We start from the raw sequence: 22,224 nt of genomic DNA on the forward strand, positions 1-22,224 counted from the left end.
CAAAATTGACCATATAATTGGTCAAAAAACGGGCCTCAACAGGTACAGAAAGATAGAAATAATCCCATGCGTGCTATCGGACCACCACGGCCTAAAACTGGTCTTCAATAACAATAAGGGAAGAATGCCCACATATACGTGGAAATTGAACAATGCTCTACTCAATGATAACCTGGTCAAGGAAGAAATAAAGAAAGAAATTAAAAACTTTTTAGAATTTAATGAAAATGAAGATACAACATACTCAAACTTATGGGACACAATGAAAGCTGTGCTAAGAGGAAAACTCATAGCGCTGAGTGCCTGCAGAAAGAAACAAGAAAGAGCATATGTCAGCAGCTTGACAGCACACCTAAAAGCTCTAGAACAAAAAGAAGTAAATACACCCAGGAGGAGTAGAAGGCAGGAAATAATCAAACTCAGAGCTGAAATCAACCAAGTAGAAACAAAAAGGACCATAGAAAGAATCAACAGAACCAAAAGTTGGTTCTTTGAGAAAATCAACAAGATAGATAAACCCTTAGCCAGACTAACGAGAGGACACAGAGAGTGTGTCCAAATTAACAAAATCAGAAATGAAAAGGGAGACATAACTACAGATTCAGAGGAAATTCAAAAAATCATCAGATCTTACTATAAAAACCTATATTCAACAAAATTTGAAAATCTTCAGGAAATGGACAATTTCCTAGACAGATACCAGGTATCGAAGTTAAATCAGGAACAGATAAACCAGTTAAACAACCCCATAACTCCTAAGGAAATAGAAGCAGTCATTAAAGGTCTCCCAACCAAAAAGAGCCCAGGTCCAGACGGGTTTAGTGCAGAATTCTATCAAACCTTCATAGAAGACCTCATACCAATATTATCCAAACTATTCCACAAAATTGAAACAGATGGAGCCCTACCGAATTCCTTCTACGAAGCCACAATTACTCTTATACCTAAACCACACAAAGACACAACAAAGAAAGAGAACTTCAGACCAATTTCCCTTATGAATATCGACGCAAAAATATTCAATAAAATTCTGGCAAACCGAATCCAAGAGCACATCAAAACAATCATCCACCATGATCAAGTAGGCTTCATCCCAAGCATGCAGGGATGGTTTAATATACAGAAAACCATCAACGTGATCCATTATATAAACAAACTGAAAGAACAGAACCACATGATCATTTCATTAGATGCTGAGAAAGCATTTGACAAAATTCAACACTCCTTCATGATAAAAGTCCTGGAAAGAATAGGAATTCAAGGCCCATACCTAAACATAGTAAAAGCCATATACAGCAAACCAGTTGCTAACATTAAACTAAATGGAGAGAAACTTGAAGCAATCCCACTAAAATCAGGGACTAGACAAGGCTGCCCACTCTCTCCCTACTTATTCAATATAGTTCTTGAAGTTCTAGCCAGAGCAATCAGACAACAAAAGGAGATCAAAGGGATACAGATCGGAAAAGAAGAGGTCAAAATATCACTATTTGCAGATGACATGATAGTATATTTCAGTGATCCCAAAAGTTCCACCAGAGAACTACTAAAGCTGATAAACAACTTCAGCAAAGTGGCTGGGTATAAAATCAACTCAAATAAATCAGTTGTCTTCCTCTATACAAAAGAGAAACAAGCCGATAAAGAAATTAGGGAAACGACACCCTTCATAATAGACCCAAATAATATAAAGTACCTCGGTGTGACTTTAACCAAGCAAGTAAAAGATCTGTACAATAAGAACTTCAAGACTCTGAAGAAAGAAATTGAAGAAGACCTCAGAAGATGGAAAGATCCCCCATGCTCATGGATTGGCAGGATTAATATAGTAAAAATGGCCATTTTACCAAAAGCAATCTACAGATTCAATGCAATCCCCATCAAAATACCAATCCAATTCTTCAAAGAGTTAGACAGAACAATTTGCAAATTCATCTGGAATAACAAAAAACCCAGGATAGCTAAAGCTATCCTCAACAATAAAAGGACTTCAGGGGGAATCACTATCCCTGAACTCAAGCAGTATTACAGAGCAATAGTGATAAAAACTGCATGGTATTGGTACAGAGACAGACAGGTAGACCAATGGAATAGAATTGAAGACCCAGAAATGAACCCACACACCTATGGTCACTTGATTTTTGACAAAGGAGCCAAAACCATCCAATGGAAAAAAGATAGCATTTTCAGCAAATGGTGCTGGTTCAACTGGAGGGCAACATGTAGAAGAATGCAGATCGATCCATCCTTATCACCCTGTACAAAGCTTAAGTCCAAGTGGATCAAGGACCTCCACATCAAACCAGACACACTCAAACTAATAGAAGAAAAACTAGGGAAGCATCTGGAACACATGGGCACTGGAAAAAATTTCCTGAACAAAACACCAACGGCTTATGCTCTAAGATCAAGAATCGACAAATGGGATCTCATAAAACTGCAAAGCTTCTGTAAGGCAAAGGACACTGTGGTTAGGACAAAACGGCAACCAACAGATTGGGAAAAGTTCTTTACCAATCCTACAACAGATAGAGGCCTCATATCCAAAATATACAAAGAACTCAAGAAGTTAGACCGCAGGGAAACAAATAACCCTATTAAAAAATGGGGTTCAGAGCTAAACAAAGAATTCACAGCTGAGGAATGCCGAATGGCTGAGAAACACCTAAAGAAATGTTCAACATCTTTAGTCATAAGGGAAATGCAAATCAAAACAACCCTGAGATTTCACCTCACACCAGTGAGAATGGCTAAGATCAAAAACTCAGGGGACAGCAGATGCTGGCGAGGATGTGGAGAAAGAGGAACACTCCTCCATTGTTGGTGGGATTGCAGACTGGTAAAACCATTCTGGAAATCAGTCTGGAGGTTCCTCAGAAAATTGGACATTGAACTGCCTGAGGATCCAGCTATACCTCTCTTGGGCATATACCCAAAAGATGCCTCAACATATAAAAGAGACACGTGCTCCACTATGTTCATCGCAGCCTTATTTATAATAGCCAGAAAATGGAAAGAACCCAGATGCCCTTCAACAGAGGAATGGATACAGAAAATATGGTACATCTACACAATGGAATATTACTCAGCTATCAAAAACAACGAGTTTATCAAATTTGTAGGCAAATGGTTGGAACTGGAAAATATCATCCTGAGTGAGCTAACCCAATCACAGAAAGACATACATGGTATGCACTCATTGATAAGTGGCTATTAGCCCAAATGCTTGAATTACCCTAGATCCCTAGAACAAACGAAACTCAAGACGGATGATCAAAATGTGAATGCTTCACTCCTTCTTTAAATGAGGAAAAAGAATACCCTTGGCAGGGAAGGGAGAGGCAAAGATTAAAACAGAGACTGAAGGAACACCCATTCAGAGCCTGCCCCACATGTGGCCCATACATATACAGCCACCCAATTAGACAAGATGGATGAAGCAAAGAAGTGCAGACCGACAGGAGCCGGATGTAGATCGCTCCTGAGAGACACAGCCAGAATACAGCAAATATAGAGGCGAATGCCAGCAGCAAACCACTGAACTGAGAATAGGTCCCCTATTGAAGGAATCAGAGAAAGAACTGGAAGAGCTTGAAGGGGCTCGAGACCCCAAAAGTACAACAATGCCAAGCAACCAGAGCTTCCAGGGACTAAGCCACTACCTAAAGACTATACATGGACTGACCCTGGACTCTGACCCCATAGGTAGCAATGAATATCCTAGTAAGAGCGCCAGTGGAAGGGGAAGCCCTGGGTCCTGCTAAGACTGAACCCCCAGTGAACTAGTCTATGGGGGGAGGGCGGCAATGGGGGGAGGGTTGGGAGGGGAACACCCATAAGGAAGTGGAGGGGCGAGGGGGATGTTTGCCCGGAAACCGGGAAAGGGAATAACACTCGAAATTTATATAAGAAATACTCAAGTTAATAAAAAAAAAAAAAGAAGTCAAAGCCACAAAACAACAGTGTACAAGCAAAATTTGGAATTTTTTAATTCCTAAAGAGTATGTAAAGAAGTACCATGTGACAATCTTTACAGACACCAGAGACTGGAGGTCCTATGTCCAAGTCAGTAAGTTCACAGTTCATGGCCTATCCAATGTAAGGCAGCATAAGACTATGAGAAATAGGGAAATGTGTCAAGTATAAAACATGGCAGATATTACAGAGGACTGAATGAAAATAAGCGCAAAATCAAAGAAACCAACGAGAAACCTACTGTAATTCTTCACGTGAAAGCAGATGTAAATAAAATCTAAAGGAAAGGGCAGAGAAGAAGAGAATATAGAGAAAGATGTGAAACTCAAAGCAATTGGGTATGGCAACAAAAATGTCAAAATGCAGACACTTCTAAGCTGTGCCTGCACAGTGGATGTACTGCATATGCAATGCAGGAGCAGAGGTACCTGGGAAAGTAAGAAAATGAGTTCATTTTGGGTCACGTGAATTGTGACCTAAGGAAACGTCGAGTAATCAGTGCAGTAGCTGGGCCTGGGCTACAGAAACGTCTATGACGTAGCTTTACTGGATTAGGAAAGACTCCTGCCGGAAGTAGTTCAAGTAGGCAATAGGCTACCTAGAACTGACTATCAGGCTATCAGCTGTTTGACTCGACTTTGAGCAGTTGATTTTACTTACTGGAGCCTGTATTTCTTCAAGTATAAAATATACAGCGGCTACCTATATTAGTGATTAGAATTAGTGATGAATTCAGTATAAAGAGTTTATTTTTAATAAGACAGATTTCACATCAGAATGATCGAAGCAATGGATACACTTGCACTTACAAACAAGTAGATAGCTGTGTTCTTACAAATAAGTATTCTGGGGACCTAACAGGAAGGTCCCTCCAATGAGCTACTCTGAAAGAAAAATGTGTGCACATCTTTATAGTTTGCCAAGCTTTAATTCTCAAAGTGAGGATATTTCTCATGCCCTCATAGTTTTACCAGGACACATCCATTTGGCATTCTTTTGTATTTGGGCAGCCAAAAGGAATACTTGTGGTTTATTATGAAACCCAACATTGCTGTTTCTAAAATCTGCCAAGATAGATGTAGAAGGAAGAGTTACACACAGTTATTTCCAAAGGAAATGTTTAATGCACTTTGAGAGTACCCAGGAGCTTGGGAAGCAGAAAGCTTCTAATTATTCTAGCTAGAGAGTAAATCACAAGAAAAAAAAAAAAAACAAACCAAAAAGACAGTTTCCTCTAGTCCCAGAATTGCTGAACTTTGGATAAAGATAGTACTTTGCTAAGTGACCAAATTCTCAGAAGGCAAAACTATTACCAGACTAAATTAAATTACTCATTTGGTTTTCTCAATCAAAATGTATAGATTTTTGTAGAGATAGAACATTTTTAGACAAATTACATAAATATTTCCAAGAAAACTATTTGAATTCTATAATTAAGAATACATAAAAACTGAAGCGGCAGGTTCCCTGTGGTCCAGACACCACCTGCACCCAACAGCTCCCTGCACCCAAATCCCGTGGGAGGGAGAGCTAAACCTTCAGAGGGGCAGACACGCCTGGGAAGCCAGAGGAGACTACACTCTGCTCACATTTCTGACTCCAGAGGAAAACACCTAATGCCATCTGGGACCTGGGTGCATGGGGGCCCCCGGGAAAAGGCGGCACAGACCTTCCTGGTTGCTGCCCTCACGGAGAGCTCAAAAGCAGCCCCCCAGGAGCAACTTCAGCCATGGGACCACAGGTAAGACCAACTTTTCTGCTCTAAGCGACCCGCCTGGTGGACTCAGGACACAGGCCCACAGGAACAGCTGAAGACCAGTAGACAGGAAAGACTACCCGCCAGAAAGCAGAACACTCTGTTCCCATAACTGGCTGAAGGAAAACAGGAAATCAGGTCTACAGCACTCCTGACACACAGGCCTATAGGACGGTCTAGCCACTGTCAGAAATAGCAGAACAAGGTTACACCAGAGACAACCTGATGGCGAGAGGCAAGCGCAGGAACCCAAGCAAGAGAAACCAAGACTGCATGGCATCATTGGAGCCCAATTCTTCCACCAAAGCAAACACTGAATATCCAAACACACCAGAAAAGCAAGATCTAGATTTAAAATCACATTTGATCATGATGATGGAGGACTGCAAGAAAGACATAAAGAACTCCTTTAGAGAAACACAGGAAAACAGTAATAAACAAGTAGAAGCCTATAGAGAGGAATTACAAAAATCCCTGAAAGAATTCCAGGAAAACACAATCAAACAGTTGAAGGAATTAAAAATGGAAATAGAAGTAATAAAGAAAGCACAAAGGGAGAAAGAGACAAGGAGCCATAGATACAAGCATCACCAACAGAATGCAAGAGATAGAAGAGAGAATCTCAGGAGCAGAAGATTCCATAGAAATCATCGACACAACTGTCAAAGATAATGTAAAAAGGAAAAAGCTACTGGTCCAAAACATACAGGAAATCCTGGACTCAATGAGAAGATCAAACCTAAGGATAATAGGTATAGAAGAGAGTGAAGACTCCCAGCTTTAAAACAATGACTTTATGAAATTCGTAGGCAAATGGTTGGAACTGGAAAATATCATCCTGAGTGAGGTAACCCAATCACAGAAAAACACACATGGTATGCACTCATTGATAAGTGGATATTAGCCCAAATGCTTGAATTACCCTAGATGCCTAGAACAAACGAAACTCAAGACGGATGATCAAAATGTGAATGCTTCACTCCTTCTTTAAAAGAGGAACAAGAATACCCTTGGCAGGGAAGAGAGAGGCAAAGATTAAAAAAGAGACTGAAGGAACACCCATTCAGAGCCTGCCCCACATGTGGCCCATACATATACAGCCAACCAACTAGATAAGATGGATGAACCAAAGAAGTGCAGGCCAACAGGAACCGGATGTAGATCTCTCCTGAGAGACACAGCCAGAATACAGCAAATACAGAGGCGAATGCCAGCAGCAAACCACTGAACTGAGAACGGGACCCCCATTGAAGGAATCAGAGAAAGAACTGGAAGAGCTTGAAGGAGCTCGAGACCCCATATGAACAACAATGCCAACCAACCAGAGCTTCCAGGGACTAAGCGACTACCTAAAGACTATACATGGACTGACCCTGGACTCTGACCTCATAGGTAGCAATGAATATCCTAGTAAGAGCACCAGTGGAAGGGGAAGCCCTGGGTCCTGCCAAGACTGAACCCCCAGTGAATGTGATTGTTGGGGGGAGGGCGGTAATGGGGGGAGGATGGGGAGGAGAACACCCATAAAGAAGGGGAGGGAGAGGTTAGGGAGATGTTGGCCCGGAAACTGGGAAAGGTAATAACAATCGAAATGTAAATAAGAAATACCCAAGTTAATAAAGATGAAAAAAAAAAAAAGAATACATAAGAAGCAAGATGGTAGCGCTTTGGCGGGCAGGCCGGGGGAGCGGAGCGGGCGGGCGGACCGTGGCCTCTGAGGCCCGAGTCGCCGGAGCCGCCCCGTCCCAGCCCAGCCCTCGCCCGCCTTGGAGGCCAGTCTTTCCTGCTTCTCCTCTGGGCCTCCGGCCCTCGACTCTTCGGTCCCGAGGCCTTGCCTGCTCGGGTCTCCCGCCCGAGCAGCCTGGGTTGAGGTCCCCTTGTGGCTCAACCGAAGAACCTTGAGGGCTATGTGGGATTTGCCATCCTCCCAAATCAAGTGTACAGAAAATCGGTGAAAAGAGGATTTGAATTCACTCTTATGGTAGTAGGTGAATCTGGACTGGAAAAGTCGACATTAATCAACTCATTATTCCTCACAGATTTGTATTCTCTAGAGTATCCAGGACCTTCTCATAGAATCAAAAAGACTGTACAGGTGGAGCAATCCAAAGTTTTAGTCAAAGAAGGTGGTGTTCAGTCGCTGCTGACGATAGTTGATACTCCGGGACTTGGAGGTGCAGTGGATAATAGTAATTGCTGGCAGCCTGTTATCGACTACATTGATAGTAAATTTGAAGATTACTTAAATGCAGAATCTCGAGTGAACAGACGACAGATGCCTGATAACAGGGTGCAGTGTTGTTTATACTTCATTGCTCCTTCAGGACATGGACTTAAATCATTGGATATTGAGTTTATGAAACGTTTGCATGAAAAAGTGAATATCATCCCTTTAATTGCCAAAGCAGACACACTTACACCAGAGGAATGCCAACAGTTTAAAAAGCAGATAATGAAAGAAATCCAAGAACATAAAATTAAAATATATGAATTTCCAGAAACGGATGATGAAGAAGAGAATAAGCTGGTTAAGAAGATAAAGGACCGTTTACCTCTTGCTGTGGTGGGTAGTAATACTATCATTGAAGTTAATGGCAAAAGAGTCAGAGGAAGGCAGTATCCTTGGGGCGTGGCTGAAGTTGAAAATGGTGAGCATTGTGATTTTACAATTCTAAGAAATATGTTGATATGAACACACATGCAGGACTTGAAAGATGTTACCAATAACGTACACTATGAGAACTACAGAAGCAGAAAACTAGCAGCAGTGACCTACAATGGAGTAGATAACAACAAGAACAAAGGGCAACTTACCAAGAGCCCTCTGGTGCAGATGGAGGAGGAGAGAAGGGAGCACGTGGCCAAGATGAAGAAGATGGAGATGGAGATGGAGCAGGTGTTTGAGATGAAGGTCAAGGAAAAAGTTCAAAAGCTGAAGGACTCTGAAGCCGAGCTCCAGCGGCGCCATGAGCAAATGAAAAAGAATTTAGAAGCACAGCACAAAGAATTAGAGGAAAAACGTCGTCAGTTTGAAGAAGAAAAAGCAAACTGGGAAGCTCAACAACGTATTTTAGAGCAACAGAATTCTTCAAGAACCTTGGAAAAGAACAAGAAGAAAGGCAAGATCTTTTAAACTCTATTGACCACCAGTTATGTATTAGTTGCCAATACGCCAGCTTGGACATCAGTGTTTGTTGGATCCTTTTGACCAATTTGCACCAATTTTATCCATAATGATGGATTTAACAGCATGACAAAAATTATTTTTTTGTTGTTGTTCTCGAAGGAGATTAAGATGCCTTGAATTGTCCAGGATATTGTGTACTTAGAAATTAACAGCTCTAAGTACCTTTCTACATTTTTTCTTTTTTTTTTAAATTAAAAAGATGTCTTCAGTTTAATGCAAGAAAACATTTTACTGTTGTACAATCATGTTCTGGTGGTTTGATTGTTTACAGAATATTCTAAAATAAAAGGACTCTGGAAGGTTTTCATTGAGGATAAATTGCCATAATATGATGCAAACTATGCTACTCTATGATAATTATAATACAGAGGTTCCATTCGATGCAGCCTATACAATAATGTATTTAGTCTAACACAGTGGACCCTATTTTTTGACACTTCCATTGTTTAAAAGTACACATGGAAAAAACCTATATGCTTACAGTGCACCTAGAGCTTTTTATAACAGCCTTTTTTGTTGTTTGTTTGTTTTGGATTCTTTAAATAAATATATATATATATATATTATTCTCATTTAGTACCCCTTTAGCCAGAATCTCATTACTGCTTCATTTTTGTAATAACATTTAATTTAGATATTTTCCATGTATTGGCCCTGCTAAAATAGAAGATAGCATCTTTCATATGGTAGAAACCAACGAGGAAACTTTATTTTAACTCCCTTTTTACATTTTATGGTAAGTAGCAGGAGGAAAAATGCATTTGTAGATCATTTCTAGGCAAATTGTGAAGTTAACGACCAGCCTGTTTCTACCTATACTCAGTCTTGTTTTACTAGAAATGGGAATCATGGCCTCTTGAAGAGAAAAAAAGTCACCATTCTGCATTTAGCTGTATCTATATATTGCATACCTGTATTTTTTGTTTGTATTGTAAAAAAAATTCACATAATAAACAATGTTGTGACGTAAAAAAAAAAAGAAGCAAGATGGTAGTGAAGCATATCTCCTTTAATCCCAGCACTCAAGAGGCAGAGCCAGGCAGATCTCTGAGTTCAAGGCCAGCCTGGTCTACAGAGCAAGTTCTAGTACAGCCAGGACTACACAGAAAAACCCTGTGTTAAAACAACAATAACAACGAACCCAAATCAAGCAACCATAAATCTACATCGAAAATGTTAAAGACATTCTTATCTGCAGGGTAACCCTTACCTTGCTCTTTAATCGTTGAAGTCTTTTGCGCTCAAGCCACCCCCTGATAAATGCTTGTATAATGATGATCAGTTTAACAATTCTTTTAGTAAATATAAGTCTTTTTCTTCCCTGGAACAGCTGGAAAATTTCTATGTGTGGTCCAATTCTTTTAACTTTGTTGTTGATTTTATCAGGCTTTACAATAATCTGTGACCTGAAAATAAAATGTAAAGACTTCTTAGAGATAATTTAAATTCTTTTGATGAGGAATGTATATGTGTGCGCGAGCGCACACACACACACACACACACACACACACACACACACACACACACTTTAGTACTGAGTATTAAAGCCATGACCTCATAGTGATCTACCATTGAGCTATATGCCCAGCTTTTTTGTTTTGGTTTGGTCTGGGGCTTTGTTTTTGTTTTTTCATTTGTGGGGGTTTTTTGGTGTTCCGTTGTTGCTGTTGTTGTTGCTGTTGTTGTTGTTGTTGAGACATGGTCTTTCTAGGTTGCTCAAACCGGCCTTGAACTCACTGTATCCCTTGCAGGTAATGAAGTCATGAACCTTGGACCTCAGATTCTAGAGAAGTTGGAACACCAGACCTTTACTATTCAGCCTTCAATAACAAAGGCCTGAGACAAGAAATATACTAGGACTTGTACATAGAACTCAATATATAACCTCATTCAACTATGTGAAAAAGTTCTCCAAAAAAGGATAAAGACGCTAGAGTCAATATATCATACATAACATCAAACTTTTAAAGGAAGGAAACCCAAAAGAGAGGGAATATTTCAAACTGATTCACAACTATTCAAAAGGGCAGGGTGGTCCAGATAATTTTCATGCCCACACCGTTATATTAGAATAACTACCGCTCTAAATAAGTCAGCCATTTATGACTTATATGCCAACCCAACATCAACATGACCTCTGACCCTAGACCTGGGAGAGGCAGCAGTGTGACAAGCACCGAGTTAGGCAACAGTATAAGTCACAGTGGGCTCATACTCGAAACGAAGATGGGATGTCAATACTAAGGTGTATAAACTCATGGCAGTGATGGTAAGCACGGAAGAAAATGTGAGCTCTCTACTATGATCATGTATGTGTGTGCTATGAATATGAAGCATGGGCGACTTTGTGTCCTGATGTTTTTCTTTAGATTTATGATTTATGTTTAACATGGTGACTGCTTTTTCAGTGTCTCTCAGATTTGACTTCTCTTGCAAATTCTTAGGCTATAGAAACGAAAAACCACTACTGTTACGACTTCTGGGCACATATCTAAAGGAGAACCATAGGGAAGCCCACCCACCACAGTTCTCTCTTCTGGACAAAGGCCAGAGAATTTCAAACCCAATTTTCTTAATTCCGAGAGTAAATTTCTGACTCAAACTGACTTTGGTTTGGTTCTATTTTCTTCAAACTGACATTGGTTTTGTTTTATTTTCTTCTAGTCTATTTAATTTCTACATTAAGTGGATTCTTGAGCAAGTCTGGTTTTTTGTTTGCTTGTTTGTTTTGTTTACCCATGGTTATTATTTCTCATTCCTTGGTATATTGAGGAGTTGGACGTCTGATTTTGATATAGAATATAACCATAAAAGCTTGGTTGTCAGTAGAATAGCAAGAAATCTCAAATCTGTCTTTCGTACTTGTAAAATGCACTGTATTGTATCTCGTGTGAATTATAGTATAACACTACTCCAATATCATTCGTAGATAATTCTGTAGAATAAGTAGAATGTAGATAAACCCTAGATTTTAGGAGCCAGAGAGTCTGGTCACTGGCTACTAGACAATGTCTTTGCAATATGGTAGGGAAATTATACTCATAAAATCTCAACAGTGCTGTTGCTTAAACAAGACCTAGATAATGACGACATCATTTGCCATGCCAATGGAGACAGAGGAAATTTCACAAATCCTAGATACAGAACTCCAGTCAATGAATTCTAAGAAAGATTTTAAGTTCCAGGGCCCCAGAAACATCTGCTACAACATAGGATCTCCTAGACCTGACAAGGGGACTGCACTCATGAAATCTCAACAGCTTTCTTGCCTGACAAAACCAACATAGTGGCAACTCAACTGACCTGCCAGTGGGAGCAGGAGAAATTCCTCAAGGTCCCACCCCTAGATGAAGAGCTAGAGATGGTCAATTACTGTTCAGATAGAAGAAAGCAGTATTCTCCAGAAACAAGCTCCCACATAAATTGTCCAATCCAAGGGATTATCAGCACAGTACATTACAAACACAGGCACACACGCATGCACATGCATGTGTGCATGCGTGAACACACACATACAAACACAAACACACATAGACATGCAACAGTAACAATTAGAGATCATAAATTTGAAGTGACAGGTAAGTCACAGAAATAGTTAAGGAGGAGGGATGGAACTGATACAGCTACTAAGCTAATGGCTCCCATTTTCTAAACATTTTTTTTTAAGAAATGCAAACATTGGGGTTGGGGATTTAGCTCAGTGGTAGAGCGCTTGCCTAGCAAGCAGAAGCCCTGGGTTCGGTCCCCAGCTCCGGAAAAAAGAAAAAAAAAAAGAATTCTTTATACAGAGCTTCCTAGAATGGCTTGAACTGATCTTACAAACAAAGGATTTGAGAAGAAGCTATGACAGATATGAAGTGGGGACAGATGAATTTCGATGAAGATAGTAAGATAGGCAAAGGCTGACAAATTCATGCCTACAAGACACTGAGTGGCAAATCATTTAACTCAGCAAACATGTTTGTCTGGCATGGACATGGCCCTGAGATTGGTTCCCAGTACTGAGAAACCAATCACAAATGTTACTCAGATTGGAAAGAGAGAGAGAGAGAGAGAGAGAGAGAGAGAGAGAGAGAGAGAGAGTAAAATTCACTGTGAAATCCTTTCTGTTACACTGACTAGCTGAATTTCAAGTACAATCTCTTCTTTTTTTTTTTTATTATCAATAGATATTTTATTTTGTTTTTTTTTTTTTTTTTATTAACTTGAGTATTTCTTATATACATTTCGAGTGTTATTCCCTTTCCCGGTTTCCGGGCAAACATCCCCCTCCCCCCTCCCCTTCCTTATGGGTGTTCCCCTCCCAACCCTCCCCCCATTGCCGCCCTCCCCCCATAGACTAGTTCACTGTGGGTTCAGTCTTAGCAGGACCCAGGGCTTCCCCTTCCACTGGTGCTCTTACTAGGATATTCATTGCTACCTATGGGGTCAGAGTCCAGGGTCAGTCCATGTATAGTCTTTAGGTAGTGGCTTAGTCCCTGGAAGCTCTGGTTGCTTGGCATTGTTGTACTTTTGGGGTCTCGAGCCCCTTCAAGCTCTTCCAGTTCTTTCTCTGATTCCTTCAATAGGGGACCTATTCTCAGTTCAGTGGTTTGCTGCTGGCATTCGCCTCTATATTTGCTGTATTCTGGCTGTGTCTCTCAGGAGCGATCTACATCCGGCTCCTGTCGGTCTGCACTTCTTTGCTTCATCCATCTTGTCTAATTGGGTGGCTGTATATGTATGGGCCACATGTGGGGCAGGCTCTGAATGGGTGTTCCTTCAGTCTCTGTTTTAATCTTTGCCTCTCCCTTCCCTGCCAAGGGTATTCTTTTTCCTCATTTAAAGAAGGAGTGAAGCATTCACATTTTGATCATCCATCTTGAGTTTCGTTTGTTCTAGGGATCTAGGGTAATTCAAGCATTTGGGCTAATAGCCACTTATCAATGAGTGCATACCATGTATGTCTTTCTGTGATTGGGTTAGCTCACTCAGGATGATATTTTCCAGTTCCAACCATTTGCCTACGAATTTCATAAACTCGTTGTTTTTGATAGCTGAGTAATATTCCATTGTGTAGATGTACCACATTTTCTGTATCCATTCCTCTGTTGAAGGGCATCTGGGTTCTTTCCAGCTTCTGGCTATTATAAATAAGGCTGCGATGAACATAGTGGAGCACGTGTCTCTTTTATATGTTGAGGCATCTTTTGGGTATATGCCCAAGAGAGGTATAGCTGGATCATCAGGCAGTTCAATGTCCAATTTTCTGAGGAACCTCCAGACTGTTTTCCAGAATGGTTTTACCAGTCTGCAATCCCACCAACAATGGAGGAGTGTTCCTCTTTCTCCACATCCTCGCCAGCATCTGCTGTCACCTGAGTTTTTGATCTTAGCCAATCGCACTGGTGTGAGGTGAAATCTCAGGGTTGTTTTGATTTGCATTTCCCTTATGACTAAAGATGTTGAACATTTCTTTAGGTGTTTCTCAGCCATTCGGCATTCCTCAGCTGTGAATTCTTTGTTTAGCTCTGAACCCCATTTTTTAATAGGGTTATTTGTTTCCCTGCGGTCTAACTTCTTGAGTTCTTTGTATATTTTGGAAATAAGGCCTCTATCTGTTGTAGGATTGGTAAAGATCTTTTCCCAATCTGTTGGTTGCCGTTTTGTCCTAACCACAGTGTCCTTTGCCTTACAGAAGCTTTGCAGTTTTATGAGATCCCATTTGTCGATTCTTGATCTTAGAGCATAAGCCATTGGTGTTTTGTTCAGGAAATTTTTTCCAGTGCCCATGTGTTCCAGATGCTTCCCTAGTTTTTCTTCTATTAGTTTGAGTGTGTCTGGTTTGATGTGGAGGTCCTTGATCCACTTGGACTTAAGCTTGTACAATCTCTTCTTAATTTGACAGAGGAGGACCTATTTTGTGACTTTAATATAATTTTCCTAGATAAAAAAGTGCCTGATATACAAAAAGCGCTCATTTTATTAATGCTTGCAAATCCTTTACTTCCTCTTTGCGACTGAAATTTGCCCAATTTGGTATCCCTGATATTTACTGTCATTTATGCCTGAGCTATTTTTTATTTATTTTGAAAAAGGGCAGCTACAAGCCCTTCCTGAGGTGACATTATAAAGTGACAATGTTTGTCACTGCCTTTGGGGTCAAGATATTTTATTAGTTCCAAATGACAAATGGCTATGTTCCTACGGGCATTCTGTAGAGAACCATGGTTAGTGGGGATTCCTGCTGAACATAGCCAGTCCTATTCATTCAAATATCCAAAGGGTCATTCTTGCCTTCCCCTTACATTTTCCCATATGCCCTATGATAAGGTATACACAAGTCATCAATTGTGTTTCCTGGAAGGAACAGTGGAAGTGTGACAGCTTTATGAAGACTGTATTTTCTTAGAATTTATCACAGAAAGAATGGACTTATGGGTACAGGCTCCCAGGGCAAAGCTACTGGCACAACTATACATCTGCTTGTTGAGGCAAAAGGACTGACAAGGACATCAGGATGATTTCTGATCCAGAAACAGAGGCTTCTTAACTCAAGATCATCCTGATGATCTTTAACTTATAATTCCTACTTATCTTCTACCAAATTTTGAGCAAAAACCTTTGAATCCCTACATAATTATTAATTTATTAATGGCTTTTACTTGTACACACTAGAAGGAATGACTTCTAAGTGATATAAACATTTTTGCAATTAACATGTTGGTGTTCAAGAGAACAAATTCCTAATGAAATTTTTGTATATATTCTAAGTCATGAAATCAGCGGATATATATGTTAGCAGAAAGTAAGAATTCATGCTAGTCTACTTCATCTGTGAAATAAGTTAAATTTGTAAAAATGCTTTTGCTCTCAAGGAGGATGACCAAAATGCGAATGCTTCACTCCTTCTTTAAAAGGGGAACAAGAATACCCTTGGCAGGGAATAGGGAGGCAAAGTTTAGAACAGAGGCAGAAGGAACACCCATTCAGAGTCTGCCCCACATGTGGCCCATACATATACAGCCATCCAATTAGATAAAATGGATGAAGCAAAGAAGTGCAGACCAACAGGAGCCGGATGTAGATCTCTCCTGAGAGAAACAGCCAGAATACAGCAAATACATAGGCGAATGCCAGCAGCAAACCACTGAACTGAGAACGGGAACCCCGTTGAAGGAATCAGAGAAAGGACTGGAAGAGCTTGAAGGGGCTCGAGACCCCATATGAACAACAGCACCAAGCAACCAGAACTTCCAGGGACTAAGCCACTACCTAAAGACTATACATGGACTGACCCTGGACTCTGACCTCATAGGTAGCAATGAATAGCCTAGTAAGAGCACCAGTGGAAGGGGAAGCCCTGGGTCCTGCCAAGACTGAACCCCCAGTGAACGTGATTGTTGGGGGGAAGGTGGTAAAGGTGGGAGGATGGGGAGGAAAACACCCATAGAGAAGGGGAGTGGGAGGGGCTAGGGGGATGTTGGCCCAGAAACCGGGAAAGGGAATAACAATCGAAATGTAAATAAGAAATACTCAATTTAATAAAGATAGAGGAAAAAAAGAATGATTTTTGACATTTCCAGTGAGATATATCATTTAGGGACTCTGATTGCAACAAATAAAATACCTCCAAAAACAAGACAGCAGTAATAAGCCAAAGAATAGTAGAAAAGTAGAAGAGGCAGACATTCCCAGAGCAGCACCATGGAGTCCAGAGGGCCCTCACCTCAGGCCTCTGCCCCTCTATTAGCACTTTCTGTAAGTTTCTCTAAGGAAAAGTTATTGCAAGTCTGCCTTCCCATCCTTGGCACTTCGTTCTTCCTCACTGCTTTTGGAGTGGTGCAGTAATTTAAAGGTAAGAACTCTTCTGAATCCTTTCCTTCATGATTTGTTTCTCCTCCATCATTCATTTTTTCCTTCTGATTTCAGGCAAGAATCGCAGCCATTCACCCCCAGCCGGCCATCTAGACATTTCCCAGGACCAGTACGTTCTCTACTTGCTGTTATATCCTTCATCAGATGTTAGTGGAAACATGTCTGTTTTCTACACATGGCTGAGCATATAGACCAGGCCACCTTGGCTCCAGGGGAGACAACAGAAGGTTTCATTTCAACCTGAAGCTGTAGCCAATAGTCTCTACTTAGTCTTCACGCTAAGACTGAACCCCCAGTGAACGTGATTGTTGGGGGGAGGGCGGCAATGGGGGAAGGATGGGGAGGGGAACACCCATAAGGAAGGGGAGGGGGATGTTGGCTCAGAAACTGAGAAGGGGAATAACAATTGAAATGTAAATGAGAAATACCCAAGTTAATAAAGATGGAGAAACAAAACACCTTAATTTAATAAGTGTACTTAAATTTTTTAACCTCTCTTTTATCCCATCACCCACCAGAGGTAAGGAAAGGCTAACAGGGCAAAGGAGTGTGTAGAGCTGTTTTTGTTGTTGTTGTTGTTGTTTCTGTAGTGAATCTAATCTGCATTGTTGTGATATCAGTAGTTCAGTTCACAGCTGTGGCAGCTCAATCGATGATCACAAACACCATTCACAAATCAGCAATGGCAGTTCAATCCAGCAGAAACCCTAAGTTTCTATGAAATTGGTTGAAGTCCATGGAATCAGTACAAACGATGGCCAGCAAAGAGCGGCAAGGTAAGCCAATACCACACGGCATTGTACTGCCTGTTTGGTTATATTTATATCCTTTCCAGACATCAGGAATTCAGCTTTCCAGTCACTCTATGACCCTGGCCCATGGAATGGCTCTACCACATTCAAGGCAAGTATTCTCCCTTCATCCAATCCTCCTTAGAAAACCAGCAAGTCATGGGCACTTTAAATGGTGAGATCTAGCGAGGTTTGGGGTCATTTTTGAGGTATGTTCTTGAAGAGACTTCAGTGACCCGCTTGCCTGCTTTCTCTTCTTCCCCTTCTTTCTTTTGATCCTCACATGCCAGGAGGTGGAAAACTTGCTCCACTACCTACAGACACCATGCTCATAGCTTCCCATAAGTGCGACTTCCAAAGCTGGCCCTCACCATCCTGGTGCCAGCTCGGTTTCATGCTTGAAGTTTAAGACGGGAGTCCCCAGCTTGCTGCTCCATTCCTGCTTCCCCACCAGGATGGTGATGAGTTTTTATCCTTCTGGGACCATGAGCCCAAATAAACCCTTCCTTCCATAAGGTGCCTTAGCCATTGTTACAGTGATAGAAAAGTAGTGCAGAATTTGGTGCAAGAGAATGGGCTATTTCTGTGACAGACCTAACCATGCTACTACTTCTTCTAATGCTTTTTTTTTTTTATTTCTTACATGGTATATTTTCGTAGTTACAATTAAAATCAAGAGAGAGACCTATAAAGGAAAAAAGGAAACAGACTCAAAAAGAGGAGATGACTTCTACATCACCACTGTTGATGTTAAGATTGTTCTACTGCGGGGTTGGGGATTTAGCTCAGTGGTAGAGCGCTTGCCTAGCAAGCAGAAGGCCCTGGGTTCGGTCCCCAGCTCCGAAAAAAAGAAAAAAAAAAAAAAGATTGTCCCACTGCTAGTCTTTCCTGTATTTGTCTGATAAGAGCATTTTTCTTCTCTCTCTTTTTTACAGTTACCATTAGTTTATTTTTTAATTGGATTTTTATTTATTTACACTTCAAATGTTACCCCCTTTCCCAGTTTCCCCTCCTCAAACCCCTCATCCCATTCCCCTCCCCCTGCTTGTATAAGGGTGCTCCCCTACACACCCACCCACTCCCACCTCGCCACACTAGCATTTCCCTACACTGGGGCAAGGAGCCTTTACAAGACCAAGGGCCTCCCCTCCCATTGATACCAGATAAGGCCCATCCTCTGCTACATATGCAGATGGGACCGTGGGTCCCCTCCATGTGTACTTTTTGTTTGATGGGTTAGTCCCTGGGAGCTCTGGGGTATCTGGTTGGTTGATATTGTTGTTCTTCCTGTGGGGTTGCAAACCCCTTCAGCTCCCTCAGCCCTTTAACTAACTCTTCCATTGGGGACCCCATGCTCAGTCCAGTGGTTGGCTGTGAGCATCTACATCTGTATTTCTCAGACTCTGGAAGACAGCTATATCAGACTCACGTCGACAAGCACTTCTAAGCTGAAATACCCAACAAGGGGAGGAAGAAGGCCCCCCCCCGTTGGAGTATGGGACCACCCACCCATCTCCAAATTTTTAACCCTCCTGTCTAAAGGAAATTCGGAGACAAAGTGTGGAGCAGAGTCTGAAGGAAAGGCCATCCAGAGACTGCCCCAACCTGGGAATCCATCCCATACACAGACACCAAACCCAGTCACTATTGCAGATGCCAAGAAGTGTTTGCTGACCGTGCTATTTCTTAGAGGACTGTGGAAGGCTTTAGCGGTTGTACTAGAAGAACAATTTTGTAGGAGCCTGGGAGACAGCACTGAGGACAATGACGACTGTGTGGGCTTTGCTCAACAGGTTTCAGAGAAGAACACTACTGGTATCTGGGGTAGAGAGCCACCATTCATATATTGACAATGCTCTCTGCCCATGACCAAAGAATATGCCTGAAGCTACACTTGAAATCAACCTACAATGGTACAGGAAGAAATACAAAATGGACAGAGGGGAACAAAGAACACCACAAGATTAATGTTCCAGTCAAGGTTTATGCTCAAAAAGAAGCAACTACTGTTAAGATAAGTGTCAGAAGGAGAGGACAGATCCGCCCTGGAAAAATTGTGTTCTCAGGTCAAGATCCTACCCCTCTAAGCTTCCAACTGTGTGGAAGAGAGCGTAAAACATTTTTCTGCTCTTGGAAGGCAACTGCAGGCAAAAGCTAATGGTAATGAAGTTCAAGGGCCAAGGCCATGCCAAGCTGACAGTCATCCTGGCAGTAGTCTCCAATTGGTGACTTCAGAGTTTAGAAAGATAAGGGATCCTGCGGCCTTTCCCATGGTTTCAGAGAGCCACTGCTTCTTAGTACTGTGCTGCAGGGCAGTCCCTAGGTGAAAACTGTTGAGAGGCCAAGAGGCCCTGAGAGGCCATTGAGTGGAGTTGTGGAAGTGAAGTCCGAGTTGTGCTACAGAACATAAGATATTAAAAATGGCAGGACCATGAGATATCTGCCAAGGAGAACTGCAGGCATGGAGTCAAGCAAGCCCAAGATAAATGCATGTTATGGGCAGCAAAGCTGGAGAACCAACTCCATCTAAGCCCTCTGACATTAGACACAGAGCCAGAGAGATTGGTGTTCAATGCTTTTTAAGTATAAGAATAGTGAAAAAATAAAATAGATTAACCCTAGAGAAATTACAAGATATCAAACACTAGTCTTAGAAAGGAGACTTCACTTCAGTGTCAATACGAAATATAAAGTTTTACATGTATTTAAGAAATTTGAGATCTGTGAATGCACATATATGAAATTCATGCACACACTTTATCTTCTAAAAATTAAAAATAAAGAAGTCACCTCCTTGAGAACTATTCTTTCTGGTTTAGAAATTCAACATAGCTTATTTCGGTGAAAGTCCAAAAATATTAGTTAGGCAACTCTGACTAAACTAAAACTGACTGATCTTCTTCCAAATGTTCCTTCTTTCTCCTTAAAAATAGTCAGAGCTTTCTCAAGCATGTCTTAGTCTTATCAGTTTCCAACAGTCTTCTCAAATGTACACAGAGCTTAACAGCTTTCAAAGGTTATGATTTAACGATTACTTCATCTAATACCCCCCCGCTCAAGGTTTAGGGGATTCTGCGGAAGAGGAGGGAGCTGTAGGAGACTGATGATCTTCTAGACATGACAGGACACATACATTCAGCCAGACTGTGTTAGCATGCACGAGACCTGCTCAGGTTCAAACAAGAAGGGTCCCAGCATGGGGTATACATGGGGTCCTGCTTGCGTCCCAGCACTGAGTTGGGGAAATGAACATGAAGCCCTGTCCCTAACCAAGAAGCTATCTACCCTTGATATCCACTAGCAAAGGGAAAAGTCAATTTCCTCCAAAGAAGTGTCACTAGGTGTATCAACCACACTAGAGGGCAGACCGTAAACCCAGGAGTAGTTAGATAATACAAATACACTCCGGTGTTGAGATAGATGTGCTTTGGATTTTGTTTTGCTTGGGCACTTTTTATATTACTAGAGTTTTGGTTGTTCGCTTTGATTTTCACTTCTGTGGGAGTTCTTGTTAAAGAGAAAGAATATAAATTGGGTGGAGAAAGGGGGCGGGGGAGGATCTAATTGAAGTTGATGGAGGAGAAAATATAATCAAAATATATTGTATAAAGGGTTTTTTAATGAAACGGATGAAGATAGATGGCTGAGAAGTTAGTAACAATTGTTGCCCCTCAGAAGACTGACATTTTGTGCCCAATCCCCATGATATAATCTGTAACTACAGCTTCATGGATCTAACAACCAACTCTAGCTTCTGCAGGCATCTGTGTACAAATGCACATAAACACACAGACATAAAATATTTAAAGTCGGCAATGGGGGGAGGGTTGGGAGGGGAACACCCATAAGGAAGGGGAGGGGGGAGGGGGATGTTTGCCCGGAAACCGGGAAAGGGAATAACACTCGAAATGTATATAAGAAATACTCAAGTTAATAAAAAAAAATATTTAAAGAAATAAAGACTTTTATTCGAGTCTTATAAACTTTGACTTCATGAATTTTCATCTATGAAATGTATGCTAAATAAATATTGGATATAACCGATGTGCAAGTTATCTGATATGCAACCCCTGCGGGGGACACACCCCACAGGTTGAGAGCTATTGCTCTAGCAGGTGGTGGCTTATATGAGGAAATCTTTAGAATTCAGATTAGCTGGCTAGATCTATGAAAGCAGCTGCAACAAATGATAATATCTGAGAATGTGAAATTTTTACTAATAATAGGGCTAGAATAATTTTAATTTAGAAACACCTATAAGGAAAAAGGATTTCCCAATCAAACTACCCAGCAGAAAAATATTTGTGAGAAAAACACTATCACAGACTTTACAAATGACTCACTTGTGACAGTTAACATTTATTACTTTTAAAACAAGTTTATTTGTGGGAAGTTGAAATAGCATCCAATTAACAGACATGGCTTGTTTAATTTTCTATGTCTTCTTGTATCATTTTGTCATATTTTTTCTTACAAAATTTAATCCTTGTCTTTGGCCTGAATGCATTTGTCATGAAATATCTTGCATACTGCCTACTTTCCTTTGATAACACTTGCTTTCATTTTTGATGTTATCATTTTGCATCTTCTGTCATTCTTTTGAAAATCAAATGTGGTAGAAGTTTATAAATTTCATTCATCTTTTCAAAGAACTTTTG

General features: G+C 41.0%; 2 protein-coding genes across 11 annotated transcripts in view; one reads left to right on the plus strand and one right to left on the minus strand.

The window, feature by feature from the left end:
* The window catches only part of Iqcm (IQ motif containing M), a 230,308-nt gene that overhangs the window by 95,683 nt on the left and 112,401 nt on the right, over positions 1–22,224 (minus strand). For 9 of the 10 annotated variants that reach the window (XM_063278184.1, XM_063278180.1, XM_063278183.1 and 6 more), the window contains one exon: positions 10,129–10,324. In XM_063278184.1, coding sequence (XP_063134254.1) covers positions 10,129–10,324 — 196 coding nt within the window. Of the gene's footprint in view, positions 1–10,128; positions 10,325–22,224 lie in introns of those variants that run through there. The other variant, XM_063278187.1, reaches the window with a different exon arrangement.
* Positions 7,710–9,897, plus strand: Septin7-ps1 (septin 7, pseudogene 1). The gene has a single exon (XM_063278782.1). The coding sequence runs from the start codon at positions 7,710–7,712 to the stop codon at positions 8,421–8,423; it is 714 nt and encodes a 237-aa protein (XP_063134852.1). The 3' UTR covers positions 8,424–9,897.

The sequence above is a fragment of the Rattus norvegicus genome, chromosome 19 (assembly GCF_036323735.1).
Source record: "Rattus norvegicus strain BN/NHsdMcwi chromosome 19, GRCr8, whole genome shotgun sequence".
Classification (NCBI taxonomy): domain Eukaryota; kingdom Metazoa; phylum Chordata; class Mammalia; order Rodentia; family Muridae; genus Rattus; species Rattus norvegicus.

Bases quoted from the DNA above. Each gene is read 5' to 3' on its own strand.
- Septin7-ps1 (XM_063278782.1), top strand. From the start codon at position 7,710: ATGGTAGTAGGTGAATCTGGACTGGAAAAGTCGACATTAATCAACTCA.